This window comes from Marmota monax, unplaced genomic scaffold (assembly GCF_021218885.2).
Source record: "Marmota monax isolate L192 unplaced genomic scaffold, Marmota_monax_Labrador192_F-V1.1 WCK01_AAM20220418_F8-fsc00013, whole genome shotgun sequence".
Lineage (NCBI taxonomy): Eukaryota > Metazoa > Chordata > Mammalia > Rodentia > Sciuridae > Marmota > Marmota monax.
In genome coordinates, this window is record NW_026692202.1 from 1,733,309 (window position 1) to 1,748,881 (window position 15,573).

The 15,573-nt window shown below is 47.7% G+C and overlaps 1 protein-coding gene and 1 long non-coding RNA gene across 9 annotated transcripts in view; one reads left to right on the forward strand and one right to left on the reverse strand.

Moving 5' to 3' along the window:
* Foxo3 (forkhead box O3) overlaps window positions 1-8,356 on the reverse strand; it is a 120,416-nt gene extending 112,060 nt beyond the window's left edge. The window contains exons 1-2 of one of the 3 annotated variants that reach the window (XM_058575196.1): window positions 8,109-8,356; window positions 6,238-6,992 (exon numbers count right to left, since the gene is read on the reverse strand). In XM_058575196.1, the coding sequence (XP_058431179.1) occupies window positions 6,238-6,858 (621 nt within the window). In that variant the 5' untranslated portion in view covers window positions 6,859-6,992; window positions 8,109-8,356. Of the gene's footprint in view, window positions 1-5,495; window positions 5,839-6,237; window positions 6,993-8,108 lie in introns of those variants that run through there. The other 2 variants (XM_046430385.1, XM_058575202.1) reach the window with 2 other exon arrangements.
* Window positions 8,357-9,855: 1,499 nt separating this feature from the next.
* Window positions 9,856-15,180, forward strand: LOC131423749 (uncharacterized). Of its 6 annotated transcripts, none has more exons than XR_009225721.1 (4): window positions 9,856-10,004; window positions 12,260-12,486; window positions 12,653-12,710; window positions 14,044-15,180. It is a non-coding gene; the product is annotated as an uncharacterized LOC131423749 (long non-coding RNA). The 6 variants fall into 6 exon arrangements; XR_009225719.1 differs by having other exon boundaries at window positions 14,536-15,180; XR_009225722.1 differs by having other exon boundaries at window positions 12,260-12,448.
* The last annotated feature ends 393 nt before the right edge of the window (window positions 15,181-15,573 follow it).

Here is a 15,573-nt window from a genome sequence, read left to right on the forward strand (position 1 = left end):
TACTTGTGAAGTTTTCAGGGACCTCTATACTAGGAAACAAGACCCTGCAAGGAACCAACCCCACAGGCAGCAGAGCATCACTCCCCGTTTACTCCACATCACAGCAAAAGCAACACAAGAAGATCAACACTAGAAGGTGTAACACCTTCACAGCTACAAGCATCAAGACTCCACGTGTGACACAGGATACTGTGACTCAGGATGAGCCTCTTTCAGGATCAGAGTCCCAAACAAGGCCATCCTCATGGCCTGAGGACATAAAAATCCAAAAAAGCAGCGTCACAAACGCCTTCTTTCCTGGTAGACAAGGCTCTTACCCTGTACTTGGAAATATTTAAAAGTCACAGGAAAATGACAAAGGAAACAGGCAGGAGTCATGGGATGGACAGGGTATGGTGGGTTGAGAGAGAAGGTTTCTTCAGGAAGGTGATCTGAGAGCACCTACAGAGAATGCAAAAAGAAACAGCCACTCCAGTTCAAGTCAGCCTAGAGCAGGGGAGGAGGAGCAGAGGAGAGCAAATGAAGTAAGAGCCTGCAGAACTGGAGGAGAGCGGCACTGACACGAACAGCTGTGAAGCCACAGTGGTTAGCAGCAGACACTACAGAACCGTGGTGCCCTGGGCTTCTGAGGACCCTGCTGGCTGTGAGACCCTGAGCCAGTCACTCTCATGCTCCTGGCCTGTTGCCTCGTCTATTAAATGAAGCAGGTAAATATCTTTAAGACCTCTTTCAGTTCTGAATTTAAGCAATGCACATGAACCAGCTGTAAAAGGTTACACAACCATTCCAGAAAGAGGCTGGTCCCGTACCAGGCTCCAGGAGACAGAACTGAGGATCCCACATCAGTCCAGGGCCACAGATGTGCTCTAAACCAGGTAGATCTAGGAAAACCCAAGCTTCTCCCAAACAGACCCAAACTACAGAACTCATTTACAGTGGTTTTGCATCTCCACAGCAAGCTCAAAATGATCTGCAGAAAGCTAAAGGCCAGCTCCAAGCCTTGCCCAACATCAACTTTGTCATTTGCTCGTAACTTCTCTGCAGAGTTGAGGCACTGAGGAAAGCAGAAGTACAAATGTGAAAAGGCAAAGAGAATTGGAAATAATAACAAGTACACAAAGCACAGCCTTGCGTGTTCACTCTCTCTCTCCCCCCACTATAATGTCAGCTCCTGTGAACTGAAAGTTTATCTGCCTTGTGCTACCATCATACCCCTGAAATCTAGCAGAATACTCCCCACAGGTGCCTTTGAAAAATATTAGTTGAATGAATGTAACAGGATGTGATGCAAATGGGTTAAAAAGGGTTTTCTCTTTGCCATCTTTTATTCACTAAACATTCACCAGTGATAACATCCACGGATACTAACCACCACCTTTGTATGTATGCTCTCCAGACTCTGCTATGGCAGCAGGGAGGCAAAGTGGCTCCTCAGGGCCCCTCAATTTGTGATGCAGGAAAAGGAGAGAAAAAAGAATAGGATCAAGTCTGTTCCTAACAGGCATGATGAGTGGATATGAAAGCAAATTAAATTCCATTTTCTTTCCAGCCCTGGAAATCTGGAATCTGAGGCAGCAGCCATGGGTAAGTGAGGTACTCACCAGAATGCACAGGCCTAAACATTCCACTCTACACTGTCATCAAGAGCTTCAGATGGACTGCGTCTGCTGAGTTTCTTTCCAGCCCAAGGAAACGACTTTTTAATGGAACAAGACCTCTTCGTTAATTTTCCAAAGAAAAATATCTGGTAGATTTTTAAGTAAGAATCACAAGCAGAGTACTAAAAAGTTTAACTACAAGATGTTCTTCTATGGTGTCATTTTCTTAAAATAGAACCCTCCCAAAATCTCCTAAAAATAAGTCTGCTGTAGTTTCATTTCATTTTCTAAGAAGGAGATAAACACACAAAAACACACACTTAGCTTCTTTTTTAAAGAGTCTCTCTGCTATATAGGCTCACAGATCAAAGTCTAAAAGGGCCAATTTCTTCACTTCATAGGTCAATGACACAGCTTTGAAAAAGAGGAAAAACAGTCCCCCTAGTGTACTGCTGCTGTAGAAAGAGGAAGTATATTAGTTGAGAATCACTGACAAAGACAGTACTGCCAGAGGAAATTACAAAACAGCATTTTGGCAACATGGGCCAAGAAGACAGATTCTTCACATACAACCATTTCTGGCCCTTTGGTGGTCCTTACTCCAAAAGGTGAAAGAGGTCAAAATTATGAGCCAATGTGGAATTATTATGTCTTTGTCATTTTGAAATTTAAAAACAAATTTTAAAACAAAGTTACAGTTAAAAAAAACCACTTTCTTAATCCAACATATTATAAAGAAACTGGCTGCACTGATCGAAAGAACAAGAACAGTAAGGGCATAAATAAGCATCATGTGGCAGGTCAGCCCTCATCTTTTGACCTTGGCAAGAAGCCATAAGAATAAGTATTCTCACATGAAGGAAGGCTCAGACTCTTAAGAAATTTGCCTCTGCAACAGCAGTCTTCATGCTGTATCCCACAGGACACTCGTGGCTACCCAATAAGATCCCGCCCTGACCTGTGGGAAACAGAAGAGTGCAGGTGTGGACAGGGAGTCAGTGACAAGCCCTCCTGGGAAACCCTGGAGTGCTTGGGTCTTCTTCAGACAAGAGGAACCACGAACTCACTAGTTCAATTATGGGTGTACTGAGAGCAAACTTAATCTGAATTAAAGGAAATGTAACCTTTTCCCCTCATAACCACATCTGATTATTTGTTTCTACTTTAATGCTTGAGGTAAGGGAACTTGTAAGATAACCATCATCCTTCTCCCTGGCACAGAATGCCTCTGACAGATGCATGGTGACCAAGTGCTTCCTCTTTTTGTTAAAATGCTCTCTCTCTTGTCACTTTTATCACTCTGGTAGTTCCCAAGCACTGGACTATGCAGCTATGCAAACATGACATATCCATTGAGCCCCCATCAACATGGGCCTATCCTATGATATTGAAATAATAACCAAGGTGTTTTTAGACTGAGGCAAATGTACTATTCAGGAAGGCTAATTTAAGAATCCATTACTTAGTAAATGATTTTTTTAAAAGGTCAATTTAAAAAAAAATAATAAGATAAAGAACAAAGACATCTAGAACTGCAGCTACTAATTACCTCTGTACTAATTAACTGTGTGATTTTAGAAAAGTCACTAACTTCTTGAAGAATCAGGTTCTTCACCAATAAACTAAGAGGGTTGAACTAGACCAGCAAACTTTATCCTGGCTATACATTAGGATTATCTGAGAAACTTTTAAACAAAATAAGAACAAGGACAACGACACCACAAATCCACCAGTGCTAATACTACATGCCAGCCCAATTATATCAGATGCTCTGAGTACTGGTATGTTTCAAAAGCTTCCAGGTGATTCTAAGAAGCAACCATGGGCTGAGAATCACTGGTCTGAACTCCAATCTTCAAGTTCTCCTTTCCAATTCCTTCATTCTTCGATCTCAGGAACTAATTCTGGTTACAGGATCTCACAGTGCTGGCCCAAAAAAGCCACAAAAGAAGGCCTACACTGGCTTATAAGCCCCGTGTGCACTGAGAGGTTAACCTGAATTCTAGACATTTTTAGAAGTTAAAAATCCCAATGCATAACTCAGAATGAAAGTAGTGTGGTTTAAATGCACATGCATGCTTCCAAAATGACTAATCATGACAGGAATCAACTCCTCAACTTGGACGCAGGGAAATGGGTCACGATTAGTTCCTGACCTCTCCCTTTTCCCTCTTATTCCACCCCCACTAAACCACAAACATAAAAATGGTTAGCTATTAGTCATAATCCGAATATGAAACCAGCCCCAGTTTCAAAGGCCTTCTCCATCATCAAAGATTGGGAAGTTCCTGCATGGCTGCATCTTTTGATGAAGGTCATCTTACAAAAACTGGAACTAATTTATATCTCCTTTATCTTCAAGGATTAGTTGCCATGTGATATTCAGAAATGGAACTGATAAAAATATTTTAAAGTAAGAATAACCATAAATGTGTGCCCACATTAAACTTATTAATCTTGAGAATTTCAATTTACAGTATTTCATAAGGTTTTAATTGAAGAGAAATGAGAAAGCAAGAAAAAAGAAACCATCTCTCTCTCTCTCTCTCTCTCTCTCTCTCTCTCTCACACACACACACACACACAAATTATTATGACATAAAACCACTTATGAGTAGGCCCAAAATCTCTACTTAAATCCTGCAGACTATATGAGAATATAGCTCAAGCTCAATTCATGGCTACTTTTAGTACACAATATCTCACATAAATATTCAAAAAAATAAAATTAAACTGTTATTATCTTTATAAACACAATAGCAAAAATGTTATTTGTGAAATTAAGTTATTTTGTCATCTTACAAACATAGGAAAAATGGAAATTTTCCTATTTGCATTAATTTTTAACATAAAAGGCAACTTTTAACTAATACAGTCTCTGCACCAAATTCAAACATGCAGGACTTAATTTCAAGTGTGAGAAATTTGAAAAATATCCAAACCCCCAAATCCATCTTCTCAAGTTCTATATACTCACCCCTTTCAACACTGTACCCTGAGGTTAACCCTTGCCATCCACTTGGAAATCCCAGTTTTAAAAAGCTATCACATTAGCAATAGTTTGAAATGGAACTTTCATCCTTTCTGTAAACAACTCTCAGATCACACAACTGGCATTCCTTTGTAAAGCAATAATATAAGATCAAATATAAGATTCATAATGTCAGCATTTGTCTCATTTGAAAGTGAGACAGATTTGTGGAATAACATCAAAGCACACATTTTGCTTTAAAGTATCTAAACAAGACCTCTCCAATAGTACCAGTTTAAAAAAAAGTGCCTTTATTTTCTTTAAACAAGATTTTCCTAAAAGCAAATTAAGATACACCCTACTCTATATCCCTTAGCTTTTTCATACTAAGACTCCTCTCAGGTGCTACAAGTCGGTTCTTCAGTTGTATTAAACTGTCCTTATTTTATACACCTGGGAAGTCTGGAACCCAAAAAGACACAGGGCTCCCCCAATGAAAAACGAAGGAAGGGACAGAAAGGGGAAGCAAGGACCTCTTTCATTAAAAACAAACTAAACTACCAATAAGAGGGACTTATAATAAGCGATGTGTACCCATGACCACGGAGGACTCCGTTTTTCCTGGTTCTGACACATTCCTATCTTAGGGAAAGAGGGCAGGAATGTGCCCAGTAAGAGCACAGCGCTGGATGTCAGCAGCTCAGCAAGGCTAGAGGAGTTAATCTCTTCGGATGCCCAACTGCAGGAAGTCATTACATCATAGGCCTTTCCACACCTCTCTCTCTAACACGAGTCCGATGCCTCAAGAGGCTGAAAAGGAACTGTAGAGAACCTCTCTTCAGGTTCATATATAGGAAGAAGCCATTAAGGCTCAGCCCTGACATCTAACCTCCCTCTCAACAGAAGAGTAAAACGCAGGCCCACACCTGCCTCGAATAGTGCCAAAGTCCAGGCCTTGTCCGAAGCAGCAGGTGCGGCCAGTTCACGTTCAGGTGGCGAGGCTGATCTGTTCCAGGTCCCAGAACATTTCAGAGGCTCCACGGGGGCAAGATGAGTGAAGCGACAGATATCTCTTAGGAGTAAAGGTGTCAGCATAGGCAAGGAAAGGGAGCCGGCAGAAAAAGGTTTGTAATCATTGCCTTTTTTTTTTTTTTTAAGGGGATGGATATGCCTGTGGGAGTTAACACCCACAGTCCGAAACTTGGGCCTCCGAGGTTCTCATTCAGCTCCTGCGACCAAATGAAAATCTCTTTCCTCCCACCCCCCACACACACCCCTTCTCTCCACCCACGGTGTCCTCGCTGCAACCAGCTACAGTAAACTCTATTCCAAAGTTGGCCGCGGACCTACCTCCTCGCCGCTGTCCCGATAATCCAGCAAATGCACTCCAGCTCATCCTTCCTTCCCTTGTCTGTGAACCTTGCCCCCCACCTCCTCACCTGGTCTCGCCCGAGGCTTCCCAGGGAGACTCCTTCCCTCTCTGAGGCTATCCCCAGGTTCCCCTGCTCCAGAGGTCAAACAGAACCCTCCAAAGCCTCACAACAGAGGCTTCCCTACCAACCCTCTCCCCAGCGCCCTTAGGCTCGCTGCGTCCGACGTATTCGAGGCGCGTCCGGCGCTGCGCAGGAGGCCCGGCGGTCTGGCTGCCAGCCCCTGGTGAGTACGCACCTTCCAGCCGGCTGAGCTGTTGCTATCGCCCTTATCCTTGAAATAGGGCACACAGCGCACCATCCACTCGTAGATCTGGGACAAAGTGAGCCGTTTGTCCGGGGAGCTCTCGATGGCACGGGTGATCAAGTCGGCGTAGGACAGGTTCCCCCAGGCGTTCCGCCGTGAGGAGCATTTCCTGGGCTGCCCAGAGCCCCCCGCCGCCCCCGGCTGCGGCGGTGGCAGTTGCTGCTGAGGCTGCAGCGGCGACTGCGTCCCCCCGCTCAGCGTGCCCGCCGCGGGAGCTGGCCCGGACCCGAGGTCCTGCCCTCCAGGAGCCAGCAGTATGGCCGAATCCTCAAGGAGTAGCCCCGAGGCCAGCGTGCCGCTCCCGCTGCCGCCGCCGATCGCCATAGCCGAGCTGGCCCGGCCACCGCTGTCCTCGTCGTCTTCATCGTCCTCTTCCTCGGGGATCATGGAGTCGGCGGCCGTCTCCCCCGAGGGCTTGGCCGGGCTCGCCTGGAGCTCTGGCCTCTGCAGGGGCCACGTACAGGAGCGCGGCCGGCTCTGGGGCTCGAACTCCGGGTCCAGTTCTACTTCCAGCGGAGAGAGCGGGACCGGGGAGGCCGGTGCCTCTGCCATCTTCGCCGCCTGCCCGCCCGCCTGCCGGCGGCTAGGACTCTTGCGCTCTCCTCTCACGCCCGGGCGGGGTGCGGCGGGGGAGGGACGGAGGCGCCGCGAAGGCTCGGGCTCCCGGGCGCCGCTGCTGCCGCCGCCTAAGGAACCGCGAAAGGAAAAAGAAGGAGAGTTGGTTATCCCGGGCGGGAGCCCAGTCCTTGGCGAGTCCTCGCCCGCCGCTGCCGCGGCTTCACGACCTCACCGCGCCTGCCTCCCAGGAACAAGCAGACCTGGGGACGTGCGTCCCGCGAACCTGGCGCAGCAGACGCCGCCCCCTGGCCAGGCCGCTGGGGAGATGTGAGCGAATCGACGGCCTCGCACGGGGCAGCCCCCTCCCCCGCCGCCAGATCTGCAGGTCTCTCCTGGGCTAGGTGGCTGGGCGGGGAGAAAGGGGGGGAGGGGAGAGGCGGGGTAGGGCGGGAGGCCGGGCCGCGCCTTTAAAGTGGGCAGCGGCCGGAGCTGGCGCAGCCGAACCGCGGTCGGAGCCCGAGCCCGGGCAGGCAGGCAAGCAGGCAGGCAGGCGTGCGGGCGTGCGTTTGTTTATGTTTCGCTCTGGCCCGCTCAAGTACCTCCCGCGGCGCAGCCGCCTAAGTCCGTGGCGTCTTAGGCTCTTCTCCCCTTGCACGGCCCTGTAGCCTCCGCGATCCCCCTATCAACCCCTCCCAGCGGAGTGGCCCAAGCACCGGGATGGCGCGGGCAGTTCCCTTCTCTCCTCGCCCGCGGGCTGAGGAAAGGGAAGGCGAACAGAGGGCTGAGTTCAAACAGGCCCTTGTCACTTCCAAAAAAAGAAAGATGAAAGAAGGGGGCAAGCAGCCGGAGGGTGTTCGCAAAGGGTCGAGCCCTGTTTGAACGGCTACTTCGGAGGGTTTGTGTGGTTTATTTTCTCGCGGACGTGGTGTCCTCCGCCCCCTTCCCAGTCAGGGTCGGAAGGAGGGAGCAAGACGGAACATAAATCTTCCAACAGGTCGGGAAGTGCCAAGTCTCCCGGGCTGCCAGAAAACCCGGACCAGCACGTTCATCACCTCCTCGCTCCCGCTGCTGCCATCTTGACAGTTTCCCCCTTCCCTCAAGTCCTTTAAAAACACTAGCGGGAGAGAAGGGGGGCGCGCACACCGAGTCACGGGGAGGGAAAAGGGAAGAGCCTGGCCCAGCTCGGAAGCAGATCCGGAGTCACCGGGAAGGCGGCCGCCCCGCTGCACAGCTCCGGCGCCTACCTCGGTTCCTTCCCTTTCAGGGACGAGGCGGGAGGACGCACAATCCCGCGCAGGTCCGGGGCCAGGCGAAGAGAGGACGTGCAACCCTGGAGAAGGAGAGGCGCTCGGGCCACCGCTGCAGCCCGCCCAAGGAACCGCCTGTCAGCCTGCGCGCCGCCGCCTTCCACATTCCTCCTCCTCCCTTCCACGAGCAGGGCGGCCGCGGCAGCAGCACAAAGTTATAGACACACGCAGGGAGCCTCAACCTAGAATGACGGCGAGCGGGCGGGCGGATCCCCGCCCAGGGGGAGGGTTGGGGCGGGGGCCCAAGTGTGCTGGTGTGCGTGCGTGTGTGAGTGTGCGTGTGTGAGTGCGCGTGTGTGCTCGCGCGCGCCTGCGCGGCCAGGCTCCGCGGGGCTGCGGGCGTGGGTGTCAGGGCGCGCGCAGCCGGCCAGAACTCGGCGGGCTCCAGCAGCAGTGCCCGCTGGGCTCCTCCTCCCTCCAGGAGCCTCACGGACAACAAAGCACAGCGCTGGCAGGGGAGAGGGAGGGACCCAGATCCCCAAACCCTCCTCTGAGCGCCGTAACGCGACCTCCCAGACTCTGGGCGCCCAGTCCGGGCATCTGGAGTCCCCGGCCTGCGCGTCCGCCCACCAGGCTGTGAACACCCCCTAGTATCCGATTCTCCTTTAGAACCCGACACTAGGTAACACCTTAGATAAGATGCTGATCACAGATGGCAAGGGTTACCTAGGCGTGGAAATACTAACCCGCCAAGATGTTGGTGCCTGCAAGCCTTCGATAAGCTGATTCCCTCAGATTTGATTAAGCACCAAAAGGTGTGCACTGAGTCCCCTTACCTTGGACACTCGACCACAGTCATTTTTCACTTTTTTATGGATTTCTTGGCAAACAAGGGAGAAGAGTAACTTAGTACAAGCACTTTATTCCTCAGTCCTAAACGCAAGACCAGATACCGCACAATTGAAAGTGGGAAACAATTTTATTCTAATCTGTAAAAATGACACCAAAACCAGTTAACTGCATTTCTGACTTTTTAAAGAAATATGCCTTTAGGTTAAAAAAAAAAATCATCTTCTCTAGTCCTTAGGATGCGTGCTCCAAATCGTTCATTAGTATCCTAAAGAATGTACTACATGGGCTGGGGGTGTGGCTCAAGCGGTAGCGCGCTCGCCTGGCATGCGTGCGGCCCGGGTTCGATCCTCAGCACCACATACAAACAAAGATGTTGTGTCCGCCGAGAATTAAAATAAATAAATAAATAAAAAAAAAAAAAAAAAAAAAAAAAAAGAATGTACTACATGCAATATGTACACCAAAAGTCTAGCCACTTTGGTTCATAAATACTCTTAAAATAAAACCTAAGTCATTGGAGATATTCCAGAGTCTAGGAGCGGGCTCCGCAACACTGCCCTATACACAAAAAGATCCAGCAGCACAGCGTAAGCAGGAGTCCGCCCACCAAGCTGACTCTGGGCTCCGGGCTTTGCCCAAGGCCTGCCACTCAAGTGACGCGAGGCCCCGCCCCTGCACCAAGCTAGTTTGACGCGTACAAACAGATGATGTCATTGTCTCCACACGCGCGTGACCCCGGAGCTCTGCGCCGCGTCTCCATTCGCTGCGCCGCTGACTCGTCAAGCCACGCTGTGCGCTGACTGGCTACAGGCACCAGTCTCCAGGCCCCAGATGCCCCTCTCCGCCCCCAACCCCCGCCCCCCCAGCAAATAATAAACAATCGAGTAAAATTCGAAAGGAGGAAGGAGGGGAAGGAGGAGAGAAAGAGGGCGCTCCAGAAGGAGTCCTTCGCGTGCGGACGGCAGGAGGATTAAAAGGAGGGACGAGGGAGAACCGGAGAGGAAAGGAGAGGGCAGACCTGGGAAGGCAGGTCCCGCCGCGGTGAGCAACAGTCGGAGGAGGAAACTTAGCGTTCCGTGCACGCCCGGCGCTAGGACCCGGGGGCAGCAGGCTCGGGGCTCGGGGCTGGGGGCTGGGCCAGGCCTGCTGAGGGGGCGGTGACGAGGTATCACCGGCGCTGGGCGGGCGGAGCCAGAAGACACGTGCGGGAGGAGGGGCGCGCGCTCCGCACCGGCTCACCCTGGGCGCGCGGCCCCGGTGGCCGCGCGCGCTTGTTTACCAGCGCACGTGGGTGTTATTTTTAAATAGAATGTGGGGCTGGCTGCGCTGCAGAGTGGCGGGCGCTTGGGGCCGCCGGCGTTGGCTGGGGGACGCGGCGGGGCCAGCGTGGCGGCCTCTCCTAGCACTACTGAAGAGGCGGTAAGGCTGTCCCTAAGGCGCGCTGTCTGCGTAGCCGGCAGACCCGGCCCGGGAGCCTGACTGCTTGTTTCAGGCTTTGCGCGAGCCGCCACGGAATCGGCGGATGGTAGTCGCCGCATGCAGCCTCTTTTCTCCCTGGTTCGCCATCTGCTTCGGCACTGAAGGAATAAAGCCGCCAGTTGTCCTTGCTCTGGAAGCCGCGCCTGGTCGGGCCTCGCGGCAGCGGCCCAGAAATCACCACGTACACACTCAGTGGCACACACATCTTGGCCGCAAGGTGGACTCTCAGCACCCTGCGTGGTCTGTGCCCTAGCTCCCTTGCTCCGAATATCTGTCCTCAGTCTACGTGTGCAGGTCTGGAGACGTAGGGCTCTGCCTGTATACAAATACGCTTCTACTTCGGGTTGTTTCTGGAAAGGGAAGTTTAGAGGAAGGGAACTCTGTGCTTCCTGGGGTTGCTCCTTCGCCTGAGGATGCTCTTCTCTCCTTATGGGCCTGAGAATCCCTGAGTTTGAATTTGGCAGTGTAGACGGTGGTGTATGACCACAACACAGCTTCAGGTGCCAATGCTAAAAGCTTATTACCCAGAGTCTGATGTTTAGTTTTGCATCAAATACCGGGAGGCTAGATCACTCAGGGCTTCACGTTGCATGCAGCGAAAAATCCAAAGAATTTTCACTTGATGATTTTAAATACAGGATGCTATTATTAAAAAAAAAAAAAAATCCAGTCTTGTTCCTCTATAAATCTAAGCAATCCTTTGTCATTATAGTGCAGACCTGCAGAAGTAGAAAGAATGTGTTTACACTGGCTGGGCTCTCAGCCATTAGATTTTTCACTATAAACATGTTGAGTGTTCATTTACAGAATGCATATCCCAAGGGCATTCCAAAAAGGGTGTGTGTGTGTGTGTGTGTGTGTGTGGTTAAAGATTCAGTGGATGCACTAAGAACATTGTGACCCTCAGAGTGAAGAATGGGGGACAGGCACATAATAAAGCCATTTACCGCACAGACATAAAAAATACTTTAAAGTTAAATATTTTAAGAGTTTGAAAGCAGCACAAAACAAATCAAGAGGTCATACATATAGTGTTGGTTAAGCATCAAATGAATTGATCAAAAAACTTAAGATGGCAGTGACTATAAATATTTAGCTTTGCTAGTTGTGCATGTCACCCCAAAGAATTTACCCTAATAATTTATCCCTATGGGTAAACTGAGAACACAGAGATTGAATCTCAGATTTTTCCCTTTTAGCCTGAAATTTTTGACCTTTGCCTTCCCTTTGTAGGCCTCACTGGTCTTTTTCTATTTCTTCCCACCTTTCTTAGTCTCTAAACTTTATTATTATACAAAAGTTCAGTAAGTTATGGTTATTGAGAAAGAATGCTAGCATTACCTTTTAGGTAGAATTTTTGGTCAAAACTTTCCCTTCTAAACAATTTTATATCCTATTTTTATTCTACAAATTATTTAAGGTGGCAGTGGTTTGCTGCATTTTGTAAATTCGGTCACTGGAGGTATTCAAAACTTTCACCGGATAAAGCTGAGAACCTTTACCATTAGTTGTGAGGGTGATTGGTAGTGAAAGATGCTGGAGTTCTCCCTCTGAGAGATTGCAACTCAGTACCTGTGTGCCAGCCCAGTCAGTTTGCCTTGCATCTAAGCCAGTAGGGGCCTCCCTCTGACTCCAAAGCCCAAATATTAAGGACCAAGTATACTGCTCAGTTTCCCCTTGGAGTGGCTCCTGTGTCTATATCGACAAATTGTGACCAGCTGGAAAGAAATGAGGATCCTCAACACGCAGATCTACTGCTCCTCCCCAATCTATACACGCTCATTAGTCTATTTTTCTGTTTCCTGTCTCCTCTACAGACCAGTTACATGGAAAACTTCTTTGTTGAACACCATGTACCAAAGTACAGAGTGAGCTTTGGCTTGTCCTTTGGGGTGTCATTCCAGGCAAGTTTCATCACCACCCTCTCCAAGTGAGTCTGGAACTCTGGTCCTCTCTCTTCCCCTTTGCAGACGTCAAGCATGACAAGCCCTGGAAAGTCTATCCAGGTTGTAAGGATGACTGCTATGGTTCATTTGGACAGAGTGTATGTATATTTGGGGGGAGGGGGAATAGAAGAAGTAAGTGAACCCCAAAATATGAATGTTTACCTGAAATTGAACTGGGTAGACAAGAAATTGGTAAGAATTTTGTTTTGGTATTATAAGGTTATGATGATAGTTAACCTTTATTTATCCCCTAATATGTTTCAGACCCTGAATGGAGCACTTTAAGACTTGCATCATTTAAGCCTCACAGAGGCCTTGTGAGGTAGGTTCAATGACATGGGGAGTAAGAACAGATTCTAAGGTTATGTCAGATTCCCCCACTTACCAGCTATGTGACCTTGGAAGTGTTATTTAACCATTGAGTCCCAGTTCCTCACCCATAAAATGAGACTTAGGCCTTCTAGGATTGTTGGAAGAATTGGGTTAAATGAGGTTATGGATCTAAAGCATTTAGGATTAGAATAGTACTGAACTAAGGAACCTTTTAAAAATAGTGCTGCCCAAGAGCTATGTTGAACCAACTGAATCAGCATTTCTGAAGGTAGGGTCTGACACTGACATATTTTCAATTGCTAAAGGAATCAGAGGCACAGACTGTAGAGACCACTGAGATAGGGGCCCTCTCTGACACACACTCCAATGTCTGCCCTCAGCTCTGGCTGATTTGATCCTGCTAAAAATGAGGAACAAATGAGCTCTTCACTTCACCTCTACATCATCAGGCCCTCTTCCCTCATTTATGCCTCCTGCCTGATCTCTGGGTGTTTATTTGACTTAGCCACCTTAACTTGTACCTTCTACTCTTCAATGGCATGTTGGAGTTCTTTCCAGTTCATGAGAGGCAATTTTTCTCATCCCTTGTAGTTTGCAGTAGAGTATTATGGGCATATTTATTCCACAGAAAGTGGCCAATGCTAACAACTAAATTTGCCTGCCTTTCTTTTTTTTTGGGGGGGGGGCAGGGTGAGGGTTACTGGGGATTGAACTTGGGAGCATTCAACCACTGAGCCACATCCCCAACCCTGTTTTGTATTTTAGAGACAGGGTCTCACTGAGTTGCTTAGCACATTGCTGTTGCTGAGGCTGGCTTTGATCCTTCTAACTCAGCCTCTGAGCTGCTGGGATTACAGGTGTGCTCTACTAAGCTGGCTCCTGCCTTTCTTTAAATAGTTAGTTAGTTAGTTAGTTGCAGGTGGACACACTACCTTTACTTTATTTATTTATTTTTATGTGGTGCTAAGGATCGAACCCAGGGCCTTGAACCTGCTAGGCAAGTACTCTACCGCTGAGCCACAGCCCCAGCCCTCCTGCCTTTCTTGTTTCTTCATTCTTGGGGATAGTTAACCAGCATACCCTTACCCCTACTCCAATGAGCTACTATCTTACATTCTGAGGAAGATTTGTTTTGAATAGACCACTGAGATTTCTATTCAAATAGAAAGGGAAGGACAACAGTGGGGCATAGTGGCACACACCTGTAATTCCAGCAACACAAGAGACTAAGGCAGGATTGCAAGTTCAAAGCCAGCCTCAGCAACATAGGAGGCCCTTTCTCAGATTTCTTATCTTTCCTTTTCTTTTTTTTTTTTTTAAAGGGCTGAGAATGTGGTACAATGGTAAAGTACCCTTGGGTCAAATCCCCAGTAACAAAAAGAAAAATAAAGTGAAGGACAACAGAAGCACTTCAATTGATTATGCATTATTTAACCTTGAGGTTATGGTTTAGATGTGGTGTCTCCCAAAAGCTCACATGTAAGACAATGCAAGAAGGTTCCATGGAAAAATGATTGGGTTGTAAGAGTCTTAACCCAATCAGTGAATCAATCCCCTGATAAGGATTAACTGAGTGGTAACTGAAGTAGTAGGGTGTGGCAGGAGGCCTTGGGAATTGGGGCATGGCTTGGGGGTATATATTTGTATCTAGCAAGTGGAGACCTCTCTCTGATCATCATGTGTGCTGCTTCCCTCCACCACACTCTTCTACCATGATGTTTTGCCTCACCTCGAGCCCTAAGGAATGGAGTCTGCTGTCTATGGATTGAAACCTCTTAATCATGAACCCTCAAATAAACTTTTTTCTCCTCTAGGTTGTTCTGATCGGATCCTTAGTCACAGCAGCAAAATAGCTGACTAATATACTTGGTTTTAAAGTACTTGAGTTGAATACAGTGGAGTAAGTATGTGCTTTTGCAAATACAAACTTGATGAAAACTAAATCTGATAAACAGAAAAAGAAGAGAAAAAGAAACACATAAAAATGCACACACAAAAACTAAAGCTGGATAAAACTTTTTTAATTTTTAAAAATCAGTCATTGAGCTAGCAAGAAAGCAAGAAAATTACAGACCAAAAACAAAACTAAGGTGGAACTCCTAGATTATGAATAAGCTCCTAAAACATCTTTCAAACAACTGTGTCCTTGAGTGTTCACTTTGACCAGTGTGCAGGATCTAGAAACATAAGATATATCCTCAGGCATCTCTCAGATCAGAAGAATAACAACTTTCCCGTAAAACTGGTACTCTAAAGGGCCAAGGTCAAGATGAAAATAAAATTAACTTGCTTTGCTGAAGAGGACCACAGAAAAATTCACCTCTCTTGATGCTTATGTGGGATGAAGAATATAAAAAAGATATTCTTTGATAATTCATGACTATGAAGTGGTCTTCATATAAGATTTTGACCCAAATTCATGATACCATGGGATTATTGAATAAACTTCATGAGTCTCAGTTTATGGCCCTCTAAGCAAATGTCAGAAACAGACAAATCCATTCTGAAGGAGTATCTTGAACCTAGGCTCCAAAGAAATCCCTCACATGAAATTTCAAGAACAGATGTTCATAATCAAAAACACAAAACAGGGCTGGGATTGTGGCTCAGTGGTAGAGTGCTTGCCTAGCATGTGTGAGGCACTGGGTTCGATTCTCAGAACTGCATATAAATAAAATTAAGTCCATTGACAACTAAAAAAAAAATATTTAAAAAAAAAACAAGGAAGCAAGGCTCCACGTAAGGATAGACCGAAACAAAAGGCAAGGTCAGACCTACATAGTGGGTATGGGAATAAACAGATGTAGAAAATAAGTGTGCTTAATTAAAGAAATGAAAGACAAGTTTGAAAA